The 17,645-nt window shown below is 35.9% G+C and overlaps 1 protein-coding gene across 10 annotated transcripts in view; it reads left to right on the top strand.

The window, feature by feature from the left end:
• The window catches only part of UBR2 (ubiquitin protein ligase E3 component n-recognin 2), a 123,399-nt gene that overhangs the window by 23,737 nt on the left and 82,017 nt on the right, over nt 1–17,645 (top strand). For 9 of the 10 annotated variants that reach the window (XM_032862166.1, XM_032862165.1, XM_032862164.1 and 6 more), the window contains exons 3-4: nt 14,412–14,490; nt 16,304–16,417. The exons of the other annotated variant lie outside the window; for it this stretch is intronic. In XM_032862166.1, coding sequence (XP_032718057.1) covers nt 14,412–14,490; nt 16,304–16,417 — 193 coding nt within the window. The remainder of the gene's footprint in view (nt 1–14,411; nt 14,491–16,303; nt 16,418–17,645) is intronic. 10 annotated transcript variants of the gene reach the window in all.

Raw genomic sequence — 17,645 nt, 5'->3', positions numbered from 1 at the left:
TGAGCCACTCAGGCATCCCTCCTTTTTCTTTCTTCTTTTTCTCTTCTCTGGTATTCCTGTTAAACATACATTTATATCTTTCGTAGTTGTCTCACATTTTGTGGATATTTTGTACTTTTTTTTTTTTTTTGTCTTTTTCTGTTTGCTTTTCAGATTGTTGAGATATCCTCAACTCAAGGATTCTTTGCCCAGCTTTGTCCAGTCTACTAATAAGCCCATGAAAGGCATTCGTCATTCTCTTACAATGTTTTGATCTCTAGGTTTTCTTTTTGGTTCTTTCTTAACATTTCCATCTCTGCTTCCATTGCACTCTGTTCTTGCATGCTGTCTACTATATCCATTAGAGACCCTAATTTATTAGTTATAGTTGTTTTCAATTTCAGATCTGATCAATCCAACATTTTTTTAAAGATTTTATTTATTTATTTGACACAGATAACAAATAGGCAGAGAGGCAGGCAGAGAGAGGGGGTGGGGAAGCAGGCTCCCTGCTGAGCAGAGAGCCCGATGTGGGGCTCGATCCCAGGACCCCAAGATCATGACCTGAGCTGAAGGCATAGGCTTAACCCCACTGAGCCACCCAGGTGCCCCTTATTCATCCTTTCTGATGGAGGAATAATACTCCATTGTATATATGGACCATATCTTCTTTATCCTTTTGTCTGTTGAAGGGCATCTTGGCTCTTTCCACAGTTTGGCGACTGTGGCCATTGCTGCTATGAACATTGGGGTACAGGTGGCCCTTCTTTTCACTACATCTGTATCTTTGGGATTAATACCCAGTGGTGCAATTGCAGGGTCATAGGGTAGCTCTCTTGTTAATTTCTTAAGGAATCTCCACACTGTTTTCTAAAGTGACTGCACCAACTTGCATTCTCACCAGCAGTGTAAGGGTTCCGCTTTCTCCACATCCTTTCCGACACACGTTGTTTATTTTCTTACTGATTTTGGCCATTCTAACTGGTATAAGGTGATATTTCACTGTGGTTTTGATTTGAATCTCCCTGATGGCTAATGACGATGAACATTTTTTCATGTGTCTGTCAGCCATTTGTATGTCTTCTTTGGAGAAATGTCCGTTCACGTCTTCTGCCCATTTTTTGACGTGATTATCTGTTTTTTGAGTGTTGAATTTGAGGAATTCTTTATAGATCTTGGATATCAGCCCTATGTCTGTAGTGTCATTTGTGAGTATCTTATCTTTTAAATTTTTTAATATTAACATATAATGTATTATTTGTTTCAGGGGTACAGGTCTGTGATTCATCAGTCTTACACAATTCTCAGCACTCACCATAGCACATACCCTCCCCAATCACCCAGCCACCCCATCCTTCCCACCACCCTCCCCTCCAGCAACTCTCAGTTTTATTAACCCTCTGAGCCACCCAGGCACCCCGTAAATCCAACATTTCTGACATAACATGAGTCTGATTTTGATGCTTGCTCTGTCTCTTCAAGCTAAATTTTTGCCTTTTAGTCTTATAATTTTTTTTTTTTTTTTTTTTTTTGATAGCCAGGCATATGATATACCGGGTAAAAGGAATACCATAGGCCTTTAGTGATGTGGTAGTAAGGTATGGGAAAGGGGAAACATTTTCTATCCTATGATGAGATCTCAGTCTTCTAGTGAGTATGTGCCTCTGGACTCTGAACTTCTCAGGTGCCTTTCATTACCCCGCCGCCCCGCCTGCCCACCCCCACCCCCTGGTCTTTATGTGGGACAAGATGGCTAGAGTGGGCTGGAAGTGGATAATTCTCTTTTCCAGGTCAGTTAGACGCTGATAAAACCCCAGCTGGTTAAGCTCTGATTATAGTTTCTTCTGAGGGCAGACTTTTTAAGAACAGAATGCCCTTGCATATTTCAGAATGGTTCCTTCTTTTTCCTACCTGCCGGAAATTTGAGATTTTTTTTCTGATGTTCACTGTGAAAACCTAGTAGAATTCCAGGAAATAAAACTCACCAAAATGTTAGGGCCCCCGATGACTGGGTACCCCTCTGGCTCCCAGTGACTGGAGTTTTAATCTCTCAAACATTCACACTGAGCCTCCAGCAGTTTGGCAGGTACAGTTCAGGTTTCCCTACCTCAGCACTGGTTCCTGTAGAGGTTTGTGTTTGTGGGTTTCTGCTCTCACAAGTTGTGTCTCTATTCATTTATTGGTCTCTGTAATTTCAGGGGTAGACTGTAACCTTACTCCTTTGGAAATCTAAGTAGTATTGTTGGCTTTTCAGTTTGTTTAACTTTTTTACTTGTTAGGACAGTGTGGCAACCTCCAAACTTACATGCTCACTAGAAACTGGAAGTCGCTCTAATTTTTTAGGGATATTTTCCTGAATATAGAATTCTGGGTTGATACTCTCCCCCCTTCAGCATTTTAAAGATCTTGTTCCATTGTCTTCTGACCTCTGTTAGCTTTGATGATGTCCGTTTTTATTAGCATATGTATGTGGCTCTGTATTAAGTGTGCTGTTTTTCTCTAGCTGGCTTTTCAAGATTCTTACTTTATTGTTGGATGTCAGCAGTGTGACTGTGATATGCCTCACTGTATGTTCTTTTTTTATATCCTTGAGTTTCTTGGATCATAAGTTGATGTCTTTAACCAAATTTGGAAAGTTCAGGTTATTACTTTTTCAAATATACTTTCTGCCTCATATTTTCCACTGGGACTCCAGTTACACAGTAGTGTAAGTGAGGGACAAATTTTACTACATAGTAGTAAAGCATAAATATAACTTAAAAATATATGTAAAATTACTATGGAGATAGGTGTGTAATACAAATGTATTTACATAGTGCGTGCTTTAAACATTTTAATAAGAAACGTGTGATTCAAGAGAGATTGGAGATGACTGCTTTTGCGAAAGCTCTAAAATCTCAGGGATCTTTGTGTGCTTTCACCAAACCAACATACCTTTAATATGGCAGTTAACAACTGGTCCTGTAACTGTACACATTTGTCTTTTCTGTTAAATGATGGGCTCTTAGAGAAAAAGGGTCTGGCTTTACTTTTCTTTGTAGTTATGTAAAGAGAGTGGCTCCCAGGTCGATTTTTAGAAACCCTAAAATTCTGTTTATGAGAGACAAAGTAAAACTGAAAGTCACTAAAAATAGGAATAGAAACGGAGAAAAAACTGCCAGCCAAAACTACAATACAGTAGAAAGCTGGAATAACAATTTTTATATCTGACAAATAGAATTTATCCTAGAAAACTAAAGGACACAAAAAGACAACCAAATTTTAAAAATGTGCAAAGGATCTGAATAGACATTTCTCCAAACATTCTGGTTGGTTGTTTGTGCAACCTTGTAATATTACAAAGCTACCAAGTTGGACACTTTTTAAAAAATTAATAAGCCATTGTATTTGTTTTTGTTTTTGTGTTTTTTAAAGATTTTATTTATTTATTTGTCAGAGAGAGAGCACACAAGCTCAAGCAAGGGGAGAGGGAAGTAGAGGAAGAAGCAGGCTCCCTGCTGAGCAAGGAGCCAGATATGGGACTCCATCCCAGACTCTGGGATCATGTCCTGAGCCAAAGGCAGATGCTTAACCCACTAAGCCACCCAGGCGTCCCTTTTTTTTGTTTGTTTTTTTGTTTTTTTGTGTGTTTTTTTTAACATAAGTCCTACATCTAACATGGGGCTTGAACTCATGATCCTGAGATCAAGAGTCACATGTTCCACTGACTGAGACAGCCAGGTGCCTCTAAGGTGGACATTTTTAAAAAGATGAATTTTATATGTGAATTACCTCTTAATTTTTGAAAAGCAATCTGTTTATTTAACATAAAGGAAACTTCAGTTAATTCTTGAGGCTCAGAGCCATACAGATTGTTTTCCCCCTATGTTTAATAAAACTCGAAACTATGAAAGAGTAGGTTAAATAAATTTTATGTTTGGAAACTAACATTGCTAATGTTAAGTAAAAGAATATCACTGAAATCAGTAAGAAAATTTAGAAATAGACCTGAATGATAAAAACGTATTGAAATTTTGGGGACATAGCTAAGGGAGTATTCATTCAGTAGGAAATACATACTTAAAAAATACTTGCCAAGAAGAAAGAAAAGTTAAAAATAAGCTATGTGGTGGAAAATAAATGAAAACAAAACCAAAACAGTCCAGAATCTTTGGGATACAGCCAAAGTGATTCTAAGAGGAAAGTTTATAGCAATATAGGCCTGCCTTAAGAAGCAAGAAAAATCTCAACCAAACCTTTTACCTAAAGGAGCTAGAAAAAGAACAAAACCCAAACCCAGCAAAAGGAAGGAAATAATAAAGAGTAAAGCAGAAATAAATGATATAGAAACTAAAACAAAAAAACAGATCAGTGAAACCAGGACACGGTTCTCTGAAAAGATCGACAAAATTGGTAAATCTGTATCAAGACTCATTTTTAAAAAGAGAGGGAAAACCCAAATAAACAAAATCACTAGTGAAAGAAATAACAACCAACACAACAGAAATACAAACAGTTGTTACAGAATATCATGAAAACCTATATGCCAATGAATTGGACAACTTAGAAGGAAGGGATAAATTACTAGAAACATACAACCTACCAAAACTTAAACAGGAAGAAATAGAAAATTTGGACAGACCGATTACCAGCAATTAAATTGAATCTGTAATTTAAAAATTCTAAAAAACAAAAGTAGAACCAGATGGGTTCACCGGTGAATTCCGTCACACATTTTTTCAAACTAATCTGAAGAAAACACGAGAGAAAGGAAAACTTTCAAATTCATTCTGTGAGGCCAGTATATCAAAACTAGATAAAGACACCACAAAAAAAGAGAACCACAGGCCAGATATTTCTTATGAATATAGATGGAAAAATCCACAACATAACAGCAAACTGAATTCAACAATACATTAAAAAAATTGTACACCACAATCAAGTGGTTTGGTATTCACAAAACAGTCTACATGATATGTCACATCAATAAGAGGAAGGATAGAAACCATATAATCATTTCTGTAGATGCAGAAAAAGCATTTAACAAAGTACAACATCCATTCATGAGAAAAAAACCCTCTGCAAAGTAGACCTAGAGGGAACATATCTCAGCGCAATAAAGGCTTTATATGAAACATGCATAGCCAACATCCTATTTAATGGTGAAAAACTGAATTTTTTCCCTAAGGTCAGGAACAAGACAAGGATGTCCACTCTTACCACTTTTGTTCAACACAGTATTGGAAGTCCTAGCCAGAGCAATTTAGAGAACATAAATTAAAGGCATCTAAATTGGTAAGGAAGAAGTAAAACTCTCAGTGTTTGCAGGTGACGTGATAGTATATATAGAAGACCCTAAAGACTTCCCAAAAAGCTACTAGAACTGATAAAACAAATTCAGTAAAGTCACAGTTTACAAAATCAGTGAACAGAAATCTGTTGCATTCCTGTACACTAATAATGAAGCAGCGGAAAGTGAATTAAGAAAGCAATCCCATTTACAATTGCACCAAAAACAATAAAATATCTAGGAATAAACTTAACCAAAGAGGTAAAAGACCTGTATTCTGAACACTATAAAAGACTGATAAAAGAAATTCAAGACAATGCAAGGAAATGGGAAAGACATTCTGTAGAATGTTCATGGGTTTGAAGAACAAGTATTAAAATGTCTGTACTGTCCAAAGCAATCCATAGTCTCTGGAATCCCTATCAAAATACCAACACATTTTTCACAGAACTAGAACAATCATAAAATCTGTATGGAAGCCCGAAAGACCTTGAATAGCCAAAGTAGTCTTGAAAAAGAAAAACAAAAATGAAAGTATCAGAATCCCAAATTTCAAGTTACATTACAAAATAGGGCGCCTGGGTGGCTCAGTCCTTTAAGCATCTGCCTTCGACTTGGTCATGATCCCCGGTCCTGGGATTGAGTCCCACGTCAGGCTCCCTGCTGAGAAGGAAGTCTGCTTCTCCCTTTGCCCCTCCCCCCTCCTTGTACTTGCGCGCACTTGCTCGCTCGCTCACTCTCTCTCTAATAAATAAGCAAGTAAAATCTTAAAAAAACACAAAATGGTAATAATTTTTTTTTAAGATTTATTTATCAGAGAGAGAGGGAAGCGTGTATGCGTACATGAGCAGAGGGAGAGAAATCCTCAAGCAGACTCCCCGCTGAGCATGGAACCCAAATCAGTGCTCAGTCCCAGGACCCTGATACCATGACCTGAGCCAGACTCAAAAGTTGGATGCTCGGGGCGCCTGGGTGGCTCAGTGGGTTAAAGCCTCTGCCTTCGGCTCAGGTCATGATCCCAGGGTCCTGGGATCGAGCCCTGCATCGGGCTCTCTGCTCCGCGGAGGGCCTGCTTCCTCCTCTCTCTCTGCCTGCCTCCCTGCCTGCTTGTGATCTCTCTCTCTGTCAAATGAATAAATAAAATCTTTAAAAAAAAAAAAAAAAGTTGGATGCTCAACTGACTGAGCCACCCAGGTGCCCCAAAGTGGTTGTAATTAAAACAGTATAGTACTAGCATAAAAATAGATACACAGATAAATGGAACAGAATAGAAAATCCAGAAATAAACCTGTAAGTGTATGATCAATTAATTTTCAAGAAAGGAGGAATGAATATACAATGGGGAAAAACAGTCTCTTCAACAAAGGGTGTTGGAAAACTGGACAGCCACGTGCAAAATAATGAAACTAGACCACTTTCTTTCATCATATCAAAAATAAATTGAAAATGGATTGAACACCTAAATGTGAGACCTGAAACCATAAAAATCCTGAAAAGAGCATCAGCAGTAATCTCTTTGACAGCCGTAACAATGTTTTTCTAGATATATCTCCTGAGGCAAGAGAAAATAAAACTTAAACACAGCGAAGGAAACAATCAACAAAACTAATAGGCAGCCTATGAATGGGAGAAGCTCTTTGCAAATGACATAACTGATAAAGGGTTGGTATCCAAAACCTGTAAAGAACTCCTACAACTCAATACCCGAAAGACAAGTAATCCAATTTAAAAATGGGCAGAAGACATGAACAGACATTTCTCCAAAGAAGACATATAGATGGCTGACACATGAAAAAGATGCCCAACATCATTCATCAGGGAATTACAAATCAAAAGTACAGTGAAATACCACCTCACACCTGTTAGAGTGACCAAAATCAAAACAAACAACCAAGTGTTGATGAGGATGTGAAGAAAAAGCAATTGGTAGGAATGCAAACTGGTTCACCCACTATGGAAAACAAAATGGAGGTTCCTCAACAACTTAAAAATAGAACTACCTAATGATCCAGTAATCATACTGCCAGATATTTGCCCCCAAAATACAAAAACACTCATTCAAAGGATATATGTACCCCGGTTTATTGCAGCATTATTCATAATGGCCAAACTGTGGAAGAGCCCAAGTGTCCATCAATAGGTGAAATGGGTAAAGAGGATGTGGCATATATTACACAGTGGGCTATTATTTGGCCATTAAAAAAAAAAAAAAAAGAAATCTTGCTATTTTCAACAATGTGGATAGAGCTAGAAAGTATACTGCTAAGGGAAGTAAGTCAAAGACAAATATTGTATGATCATACTCATGTGGAATTTAAGAAACAAAGCAAACAAGCAGAGAAAAGAGAGAGACAAGCTAAGAAACAGACTCTAACTATAGAGAATGAACTGATGGTTACTGGAGGGGAGGTTGGTGGGAGATGGGGGAAATAGGAGATGGGGTTTAAAGAGTACACTTATCACGATGAAAAAAATAAAATACTAAAAAATAGCTATACATTTCCTGGTTTTGTCTGCTGAAAGAGTCTAGAACAATGGAACTCCTGTAGCAGTGAGCACATCTAATACCCAGATACTGGTTTCTTAATACCAGTGTCCAATAAAAGGAATTAGAGCTCCATGATGAAATGATTGATTCCAGGGCTGGGACAGAGAAAATACAAATTAAGTTTGGAACATGTTGTGTTGCTCTCTTCCCCCAAGAAAAAGAGGGAACATGTTGAAAGGGCACAGGAGCCAACCTGAAAGAGCTCCTGGTGGTCACAGTTGAAACCGTTTGAATAGTAAAATGATTGGATTAAACTCTAACCCATAGAATAAAATAAATATTCATGAGTCCACACTGATAGAAGTATTTGGGTGAATAAATAAATGGGAGAGAAGGGATGTTTTCAGTAGTTTTCCCATGCTGAAAAATTCCAATTAATAAATAAGACAGGAAGGCAGAAAATAGAAAGTTATCATTAGGCAAATAACATATCAGTAACTGTAGACAAGATCCATTGATAAATGCTTAAAGTAGTAGATGAAAGTTTGAGAAGTAGTAGGATATTTGCATAGTCTCAAAGTATCTCCCCAAATATATTTATTGATAAATGCTAAAAGTAGTAGATGAAAATTTGAGAAATAGTAGGATATTTGCATAGTCTCAAAGTATCTCCCCAAATATATTTAATTATAAAAGGTACAGTAGCAAAATTATAGTGAAGGAATCTGGCAGATACCTTTTTTTTTTTTAAAAAGATTTTATTTATTTGACAGAGATGGCAAGTAGAGAGGCAGGCAGAGAGAGAGGAGGAAGCAGGCTCCCTGCTGAGCAGAGAGCCCGATGTGGGGCTCAATCCCAGGACCTTGGGATCATGACCCGAGCCGAAGGCAGAGACTTTAACCCACTGAGCCACCCAGGCACCCCCAGATACCATTTTTTAAAATTAATATGTATTATTTGTTTCAGGGGTACAGGTCTATGATTCATCAGTTTTACACAATTCTTAATGCTCACCATAGCACATACCCTCCCCAAGTCCATTCCTCCCACCCGCTCCACTCCAGCAGCCTTCAGTTTGTTTCCTGAGATGAAGAGTTTATTGTGTTTTGTCTCCTTCTCTGGTTTCATTTTGTTTCATTTTTCCCTCCTTTCCACTATGAACTTATGTCTTGTTTCTCAGATTCCTCATATCAGAGAGATCATATGATAATTGTCTTTCTCTGATAGACTACTTTGCTTAGCATAATGTCCTCTAGTTCCATCCATGTTGTCGCAAATGGCAAAGATTTCGGTGTTTTTTGATGGCTGCATAATATTCCATTGTATGTATAGACCACATCTTCTTTATCCATTCGTCTGTTGATGGACAGATAGGCTCTTTTCCATAGTTTGGTTATTGTGGACATTGTGGCAGACACCATCTTAACAGAGTAAGCAAGGTTAATGCCACCAGTACTACGGCATATCAGATCAGCATCATGTGCCCCATGTTACAATGTACTGAGGACAGAGCATCACTTCCTGCAACATCACTTCTGTAGTATCTTTGCCAAAAATACCTAACTTAATCTAATCATGAACATGTCAGACAAACCCAAATTGTGGGACCTCTACAAAATAACAAACCAACATTTCTCAAAAGGGTATGGTCACAAAAATCGAGAGAAGGCTGAGGAACTGTTAGAATTTGGAGGAGACTTAAGGAGCCATGACGTCTAATACAATGTGGGATCTTGTATTGTATCCTGAAAGAGAAAAAGGGGCCATAGGGGGAAAACTAATTACTTCTGATTAAGGGCTGTAGTTAATAATATTGTGCCAATATTTATTTCCTTGTATTACTGTTAACATGAGGAAAGATTTTTTTAGGGTATAAAGGAACTCTACTATTTTTGCACCTTTCCTATGAATAAAATTATTTCAAAGAAAAAATAAAAATAAATAGAGTAAACATCCAGCTCAATAGGTTAGAACAATTGAGCACACTCAAAGGAGAGAGAAGAGAAATGGTCAGAAAATAAAAGTAAAAAATTGAGATATACTGACTCTTTGGAATTAAGCCAATTTCCTTGCAGGACTGAAGAAAAAGAATGCAGATACATAAAATTCAGAATGAAAAATTGGGAAACACACTTACGCATTCCTTTTGGTGATGTTATGTCTTACAAAACTAGGTCCTCTGCATTGCTGTGATTGAAAAGCAGATACTTTGTGGAATAGGCAATGAAGGTAACAGTGTCCAACTTGATTCCAAAGTGTTAAAAAATTGTTCAGTGACCAATAGTTACTAAGTTGTTTGAGCCTTATTTGATAAACAAAACAATTGTTTCTTTTAGTCTAGGGGTACCTGAAAAAAAAAAAACTATGGAGACACTAAAGAGCTTGGCAACCTCTGAAATATAAGAATTATAAACAACTAAATGCTAAAAAAAATTTCAAAATCTTCAAGGAAATGGATAAATTCATAGAAAAATAATAGGCAGCTTGAATGAAAAACATTAGAATGGTAATCAAAAATCTTCCCTCACACAAATTAGGTATGACTGTATAGGTAAATTCTACCAAATTTCAAAGGAAAATTAATTCCCCTTTTACAGAGGTTACTACAAAAAATGGAAAAAGTGAAGAGTGCCTTAACTCTTTATGAGCCTAATATACTCTTTATGAGCCTAATATACTCTTTATGAGCCTAATATAATCTTGTTTTCAATCCCTGATAAATTCAAGAGATTCTAAAGCCATTCTCTTATTAATGTAGCCAAAAGTATCTTAAATAAAATATTAGCTACCTGAATCCAGGAATATACTAAAAGAATAATGCATCATAATCAAATGGAGTTTAGTTCAGGAATCTAAATATTTTGTTTTTATAACAATTATAAGTGTAATTCACCATTTTAATAGAGAAGAAAACTTGCTGAGTTGATTCTGGAGAGCATTATATAAATTTCAGCGATTGTTTATTATATAAATTCTTAGCAAACTACTGAATATTTTGGTGTTAGATTTTTAGAAACTTTTTGTTATGGACATTTTCAAACATTAAAATAGAGTGAATGAATGGTATGATGAATCTTAAATGTACTTACTGCTCAGCTTCAGCTATTACCAACATATGGCAACTCTTTTTATGCACACACATATACACACACACTTTTTTCTCTTGCCCTGCAAGATTTTTTTTTTTTCTTCTTTTTTTTTTTAAGAGAGAGCAAGCAGAGACACCTGGGTGGCTTAGTCAGTTAAGCATCTGGTTTTGGCTCAGGTCATGATCCCAGGATTCTGGGAGAAAGAGAGAGCAAGAACATTGTGGTAGCGGGACGAGGGGGTGTTGCAGAGAGAGAGAGAATATTAATCAGGCTCCACGACCTGTGCTGATCCTGATGCAAGGGACTCAATCTTATGACTCTGAGATCATGACATGAGCCAAAGTCAAGAGTCCGATGCTTGACTGAGCCACCCAGGCACCCCATCTGCCAGATTACTTTAAAGCAAATTCCAGCAGCATGCCTTTTTACTCAGAATATAGCTTTTTTTCTCTACAACCATTAATATCCTAAAAAAATTAACACTAATTCCTTAACATTATCTAATACCTAGGCTGAGTGGAATTGTCCTGATTGACTCACAGGTGGATTCAAAGTCCACACATTGCATTTGGCTGTTATTCCTCATTTTTTCTTTTAATCTGTAATAGTTCTTCTCTCTCTTATTTTTTTTTTTTCTTTTCTTCTTTTTTCCACTTATATTACTCAGAAACCAGGTCATTTGTCCTGTGGAATTTTCCATAGTCTGGATTTGTTTACTGTGTCCCCATGATGTTGTTTAACATGTTTTTTCATTCCTTATATGTCCTCTGAACAGGTAATTAGGCATGATTAAATTGTTATTTGGTATTGGGGGTGAATTATAACTTCATAAATCTTGATGTGCTTAATTCTTAATGTCAGGAAGCACATGATGCTTGCTTGGTTTTTTTTGTTGAGATGATCAGTGGGTTTAGGTACATGGCAGATGCAACCATTAAAAAGGTCTTTAACCTTTTTATTTAATGTCACTGATGCTTGTTGTTTAGATCATTATATTATTAGGAGGTAACAAAATATTCTAACTTGTCATTTCCTTTATTAGCTTGTCTTTTATAAAAGAAGCACAGTCCTTCCTTAATCCTCTCATTAGCTTCAGATATAGTTTAGATAGGAAAGAAAAGGCAAGATACATGCTTGATTTTTTTTTCCCCCTAGAAGGTCACATTCTTAGTAAACCTACTATGAACATAATACTAATGGAGAACCTTTAGATATGTTTTTCTTTAATATCTAAAGCAAGGCAAAGGTGCCTACTTTTACTGCTGCTGTTTATTATATCATTGGAGGTCCTTGTCAACAGTATAAAGGAAGAAAAATAAAATGCATTAATATTACAAGGAAAGAGATAAAATTGCCATATACAGACTATATATATTCATTTACCTTGGGAGAAAAACACAACAGAATTCAACAAACTGTAATAACTGCCTTGAGTTTCATCAAGGGTCCTAAAAATCAGCGCTGCTACTTTTCATCATCCTTAAGCAACTAGAAAAATATTTTTAAAAAATATATTTTTGCTTAAAACCTAGAGAGTATCTAAATATTAATCTAATCAAGAATATAAAGGATTCATCTGAAGAAAACTTTTTAACTTCAGTAGAAAACTTAAGAAATAATCATGGACATGATAATTTTCTCTTATAACAGTGTTCTTACTCCTGAAGTTTGTCAATAAATTCTAAGTAACCTCTGTCAGAATTTTAGCTAGATATTTTTGAGAGGTTCTGTACACTTATCCTAAGTGATGTGTGGAAGAATAAAGAAGAGTTTTTGAATAGCTACATCAACATTTTTAAAAAAGAGAAAAAAGGGAACTTCCAGCAGATATTCAGATACACTACAAAGCTATAGTAATATAACGTGGTATGGTGTAGGAATAAATAGACTACTTGCACATATTAGCTGAGATGTAGACCCAAGGAGATGTAGGAACTTAATATATTACAAAGATGACACCACAACTGATAGATAAAAGTTAGATTGTTTAGTAGATGGTCTTGAGAAAAAAAGAGCTCAGTATATATTGAGAAGTTAAACTTTATTCTACATCATATGCAAAGGTATAATGTATTCCACCTAAATGTGGAAGATAAAACCAAAAGGTTAACAGAAGAAAATAAAGAATATTTTTGTGACCTGGGTTTGGGGAAGAACTATTTTTTTTTTTAAAGACTTAATTTATTTATTTGACAGAGCACAAGCAGTGGGAGCAGGAGAGGGAGAGGGAGAAGCAGGCTTCCTGCTGAGCAGGGAGCCTGATGGTGGGGCTCAATCCCAGGACCCTGGGATCATGACCCAAGCCGAAGGCAGCCGTTTAACCGACTGACCAGCCAGGTGCCCCAGGAAAGAACTTCTTAAAACCTCAAAATACAAACCAGTTGAAGGTGTATGTATGAATTTAATTGCATCAAAATAGGTACTTCTATTTAACAAAGGACCCATAGGCAAAATTAATATACAGGTAACAAATGAGAGACAATATTTGCAGTGTTTGATATTGCCAAGTGATTATATCCTCTAGATTAGATTGTGCAAATAAAATAAAGCGATCCCAGCAGGAAAATGGGCAAAGACAATTTATAGAAAAGGAAACCCCAAAAGCAATAAGCGTTTGAAGAGTTGATCAAACATATTAACAATCAGGACATGCAAATTAAAACAATAATATACCATTTCAAATATGTTGGCCTTGCACATATTAGAAAACTAGATAAAACAAATGCATTGAAGATGCAGGGCTATAAAAATCCTTCTACACTGGTAGGGGATATGTAGCCACTCTGGACAGTAGCATGGCATTCAAATTAAGAACTTGACATGTATATGACCCAGCAATTCTGCTCCTGAGTTTATGTGCCAAAGAAAGTCTCAGACACATCTGTAAGAACACATTTATACTGCTTTTATTACAGCATTATATGTGGTAGAAAGGCATTGGAGTTAATCCATGTGTCCAGTACAGGGAGAGTAGAGAGATAAAATATTTTGGAAAAATGCCATGGCATGTTATGTAGTGATTAGAAGCAGCAAATCAGATGTTCACTTACAAAATGAATTAATTATGTTATAGAAGTGAAAAAGTAACAGAATGAGATATATGGTATGATAAGAGTTACATGCATTAAAAATACATGCACTTAAAAGAACACAAGAGTAAGCACGGAGGAATGGTAGCCTATCAGGTTACAGTAACTAGGATAAGGGGAAATGGAAAGATTTTTGTAACTCCCTATCTCATTCCATGGAAGTATAGGGAGTCTCTTGTTTAAGATATGATCTATAAACATATCTAACTGGCAGTATGAGAAAAGCAAATGAAACAACTGAAGTGAGATGAAAATGTGATTTACCCAAATCTAGTACAAGATAATACATATCCAGTAGTGTTAAGAATGAGGTTCTTAAGCTGACTTCATTTCCCAAAGATCTGACAGATCTTTGGAAATAATACTTCCTTTCTTATAACACCAAGGCAGTTCACTATTCTGGCTTTTCTAGGATGGATTCCAACTGAAATATTATGTTGTGAAATACAGTTTTTTTAATGACACCCTGATTTTTTTTTTTTTCTTTAACTTTACAGAGACTGTGCAGTTGATCCAACTTGTGTTTTATGCATGGAGTGCTTTTTGGGAAGTATTCACAGAGACCATCGATATAGGGTTAGTAATGTCCAGATAATAACCATACCCAACTATTAAATTTTATGTTAGATACCTTTTCTGCCTTTTTTAAATTCCAAGATTTAACATTATAATGGAGGAGAGTGGTTTAATAAATGTGTTATTTAAATACTGTTAAACATATGATAGCAGTATAGAAATGAATTGTGAATCCAGACTTCTTGAACACATGGTTTAGGAACGACAGCACAGATACCAGTTTCTGCATATTGGTTTTTAACTAGTCTGTTTTGCTATTTCCTTATGTTTATTATTGTCATAATTCTCTGTTTATGCAGAAGGTTATCAAAAATTAGAGGGTAAAGGTGAGAGGTAAAACCAGGAGGGAGGTTCTGAAGGGAAGGATGTGTGAGAAAAGGAGTAAAGAAAAGTGTCAGGAAATTTAAGAAATATTCTATTGGTCATCTTCTACAGAAGATTTGTCATTTCTTAATATTAAAGAGGCATCTTCTGCATTGTGAAAGAGGGCCCAACCCCGGAACATGACACCCACGAATTTTATTATTTTTCTACTGCTATAATGCAACCAGTACTTTTCCAAAAATCATGTATGTTTGCTTTTAAATCGGGGATCTGACCAAAGGCAGATTATTGCTAAGCTTATCCTGGTTGATTCCTCTACTGGATATTGAAGACAAAGCCTTGGATATTTAAAAGTTAGGGAAGTGTTAGCAGCTAGAACTTTGCACCCTATTCTCAAATCATGGAGAGGGAATATTGCAGTCTTGTTATTAATTCAGGAGCCCTGTTGGCTCAGGACTTTTACTCCTGTTTTTCTTCACTCTACCCGAGTATTGATAATAATGAGCTAAAACATACAAAATTGGACCCCTTGGATCTTAGTATGTTCTCTTTATTTTCCTAAATCGGTAAGAGAATCCCAGTTTCCTTTTAAGCTGCTTTACCTATCTTGGGTAACCATAAGAAGCACAGAAGCTACAGGGTTATCATTTTCCAAATGGTTGCTTGCCTGTGTTTCTTGGCATATATCCTTGCAGCTCCTGGGAATAACTGTCATTTGTGGGTTTACATTAATTATATTTTGATATATAACACACAGGTAACTTTTTGGGGGCAGAATATAATAGGGCTCATTCTAAAGTTTGCATCAAATACCCACTCCTAAACTCTCACAGTATTTTTTTTAAAAGCAGAATTTCTGATAATTAAATAAAAAGTCTGTCTTGCCAGATTCCTTGAATCATTGCCATATCAGGGAAGTATGAATAATTCTTGAACCCTGCAGGTGGTGAAAACTTTCTCACTGGACAGTCTTACTTGTACATTTCTTTCCTTGTCAAAGAAGACTATTTAAAACAAACTATTTCTGTGGTTTTTGTTGGTCACATTATCTAATGCAATTGTAGCACTCTCATGAGACTGTTCCTGGGGGAGAGCAACTGTAGTTACCTTTATTACTGGAATCTGTTATGTTACATTAAGCACTATAACCTGATGGCATTGATACTGACATTTTACCAAACCCAGCAGGAAAACCCTCATGATTTTCTTAATTAAGGAAATCCTATAGGTGGACACATTTTACCTCTTTAAAATATCTGTAGTTTTTAGACATTACAAAGTAGTTTATTTTATTTTGAAATTGCTTAAATTAGTGTAGGCTTATTTAAGCTTTAAAACATTGAGAGTTTTGGCCTTTTATTCAATTTTACTCCCAAAGGAACTAAACACTTCAGCAATGTTATTTCCTTAGCACTTGATATTCTTATTTATAATCTGATAGCCCTCAGGAAACACTTATTGACAAGATACTTTACAATTTTTTTTTAAGATGACAACATCAGGAGGTGGAGGTTTCTGTGACTGTGGTGATACTGAAGCTTGGAAAGAGGGTCCTTACTGTCAAAAACATGAACTTAACACCTCTGAAATTGAGGAAGAAGAGGTAAAAACATTTTCGCTAAGTTGTTTTTAAGGAAATACTGTTTTAACCACGAATTTGAAATACTTTCAGACTTAGGAATTAGCTTATGAAATATGGGTAAGCAAAATAGTCCTGTCACTATAACCAGTGGCTAGATATACTTTGTAAGTTTTTTGCATTTAATGGATGCCATACCATTGCTGGTAGTACTCACTTGAAATTTTGGAAATTTAATTTAATTTGGATTTATTATTTGAGGTTTTGCTTTAAGTCCTCATTTATCATTGAAGGATATTTTTCCCATATATAGAGACTAACTTGGTTGGTTTTTGTATAGTTGTGTTGTGACTAAGATTTTGTAGGCTAGATACCTTTCTTTTCTGTAAGCGTACACGGTAGCCAGTCCTAATCACTAGCTTGCCTATCACAACCATCGGATAAGTGATGGGACCAAGTATAAAGACAGTATACTGCTCAGTACCCATTATAGTCACTCCAGCTGTTAATATGTGCTTTTTTAAGTAATTGATTCTGCATTATTTTTCTCTAAATGATATTTGTAACAATGTAGTGGACTCTTACTAAATAAATACATAAATTTCTGCTATTTCTGACAGTTTGATGTTTGATTCAGGATCCTTATTTCACATATTATTTTTAAATGGCAGAGAGATAGGTACATTTGAAGTACTTAAGCAGTGTTAGTAGGTCTGCTATAGATCTACGACAAGCGAACATTAATAGTGCTTCTGGTACACATACCTTACAGGTCTCACAATTTGACTAAGATTTTATAGTATGGAACAGTGTCTTTTAGACTGTGTTCCATTGTGTTCAGGACAGATTAAAATTTGTATGAAGTGATTGAGTGCTATGGAAAACATATTTTGTGTTTCATTTGCTTTGTGTAAGTGTTTTAGGATTTGTGACAGATGCCCAGTGATCAGGATTTCAGAGCTCTCCACTTATATTGAAGGAGCTCTGTTGTTATCTCTTTTATATACTGTATTGGAGTTCCATTTGTAAAAATACAAATAGAAAAGCTGTATTTGACAAAAAGAGCTGTGCTTCTAAAAAAAATTGAAAACCGGTATAAAACTATGGGAGAAAATATTTACAAATTTGTATACAGTAGTCCCACCTTATCCATGGAGGATATGTTCTAAGACCCACCGTTAATGCCTGACATCATGGATGGTACCACACCCTGCATAGACTGTTTTTTCTTATACATACATACCTATGACAA

Source organism: Lontra canadensis, unplaced genomic scaffold (genome assembly GCF_010015895.1).
Source record: "Lontra canadensis isolate GAN:19392208 unplaced genomic scaffold, GSC_riverotter_1.0 scaffold23, whole genome shotgun sequence".
NCBI classification, from domain to species: Eukaryota; Metazoa; Chordata; class Mammalia; order Carnivora; family Mustelidae; genus Lontra; species Lontra canadensis.
Note: the sequence above shows the minus strand (reverse complement) of the source record. Positions and strands in the feature narration are given on the sequence as shown.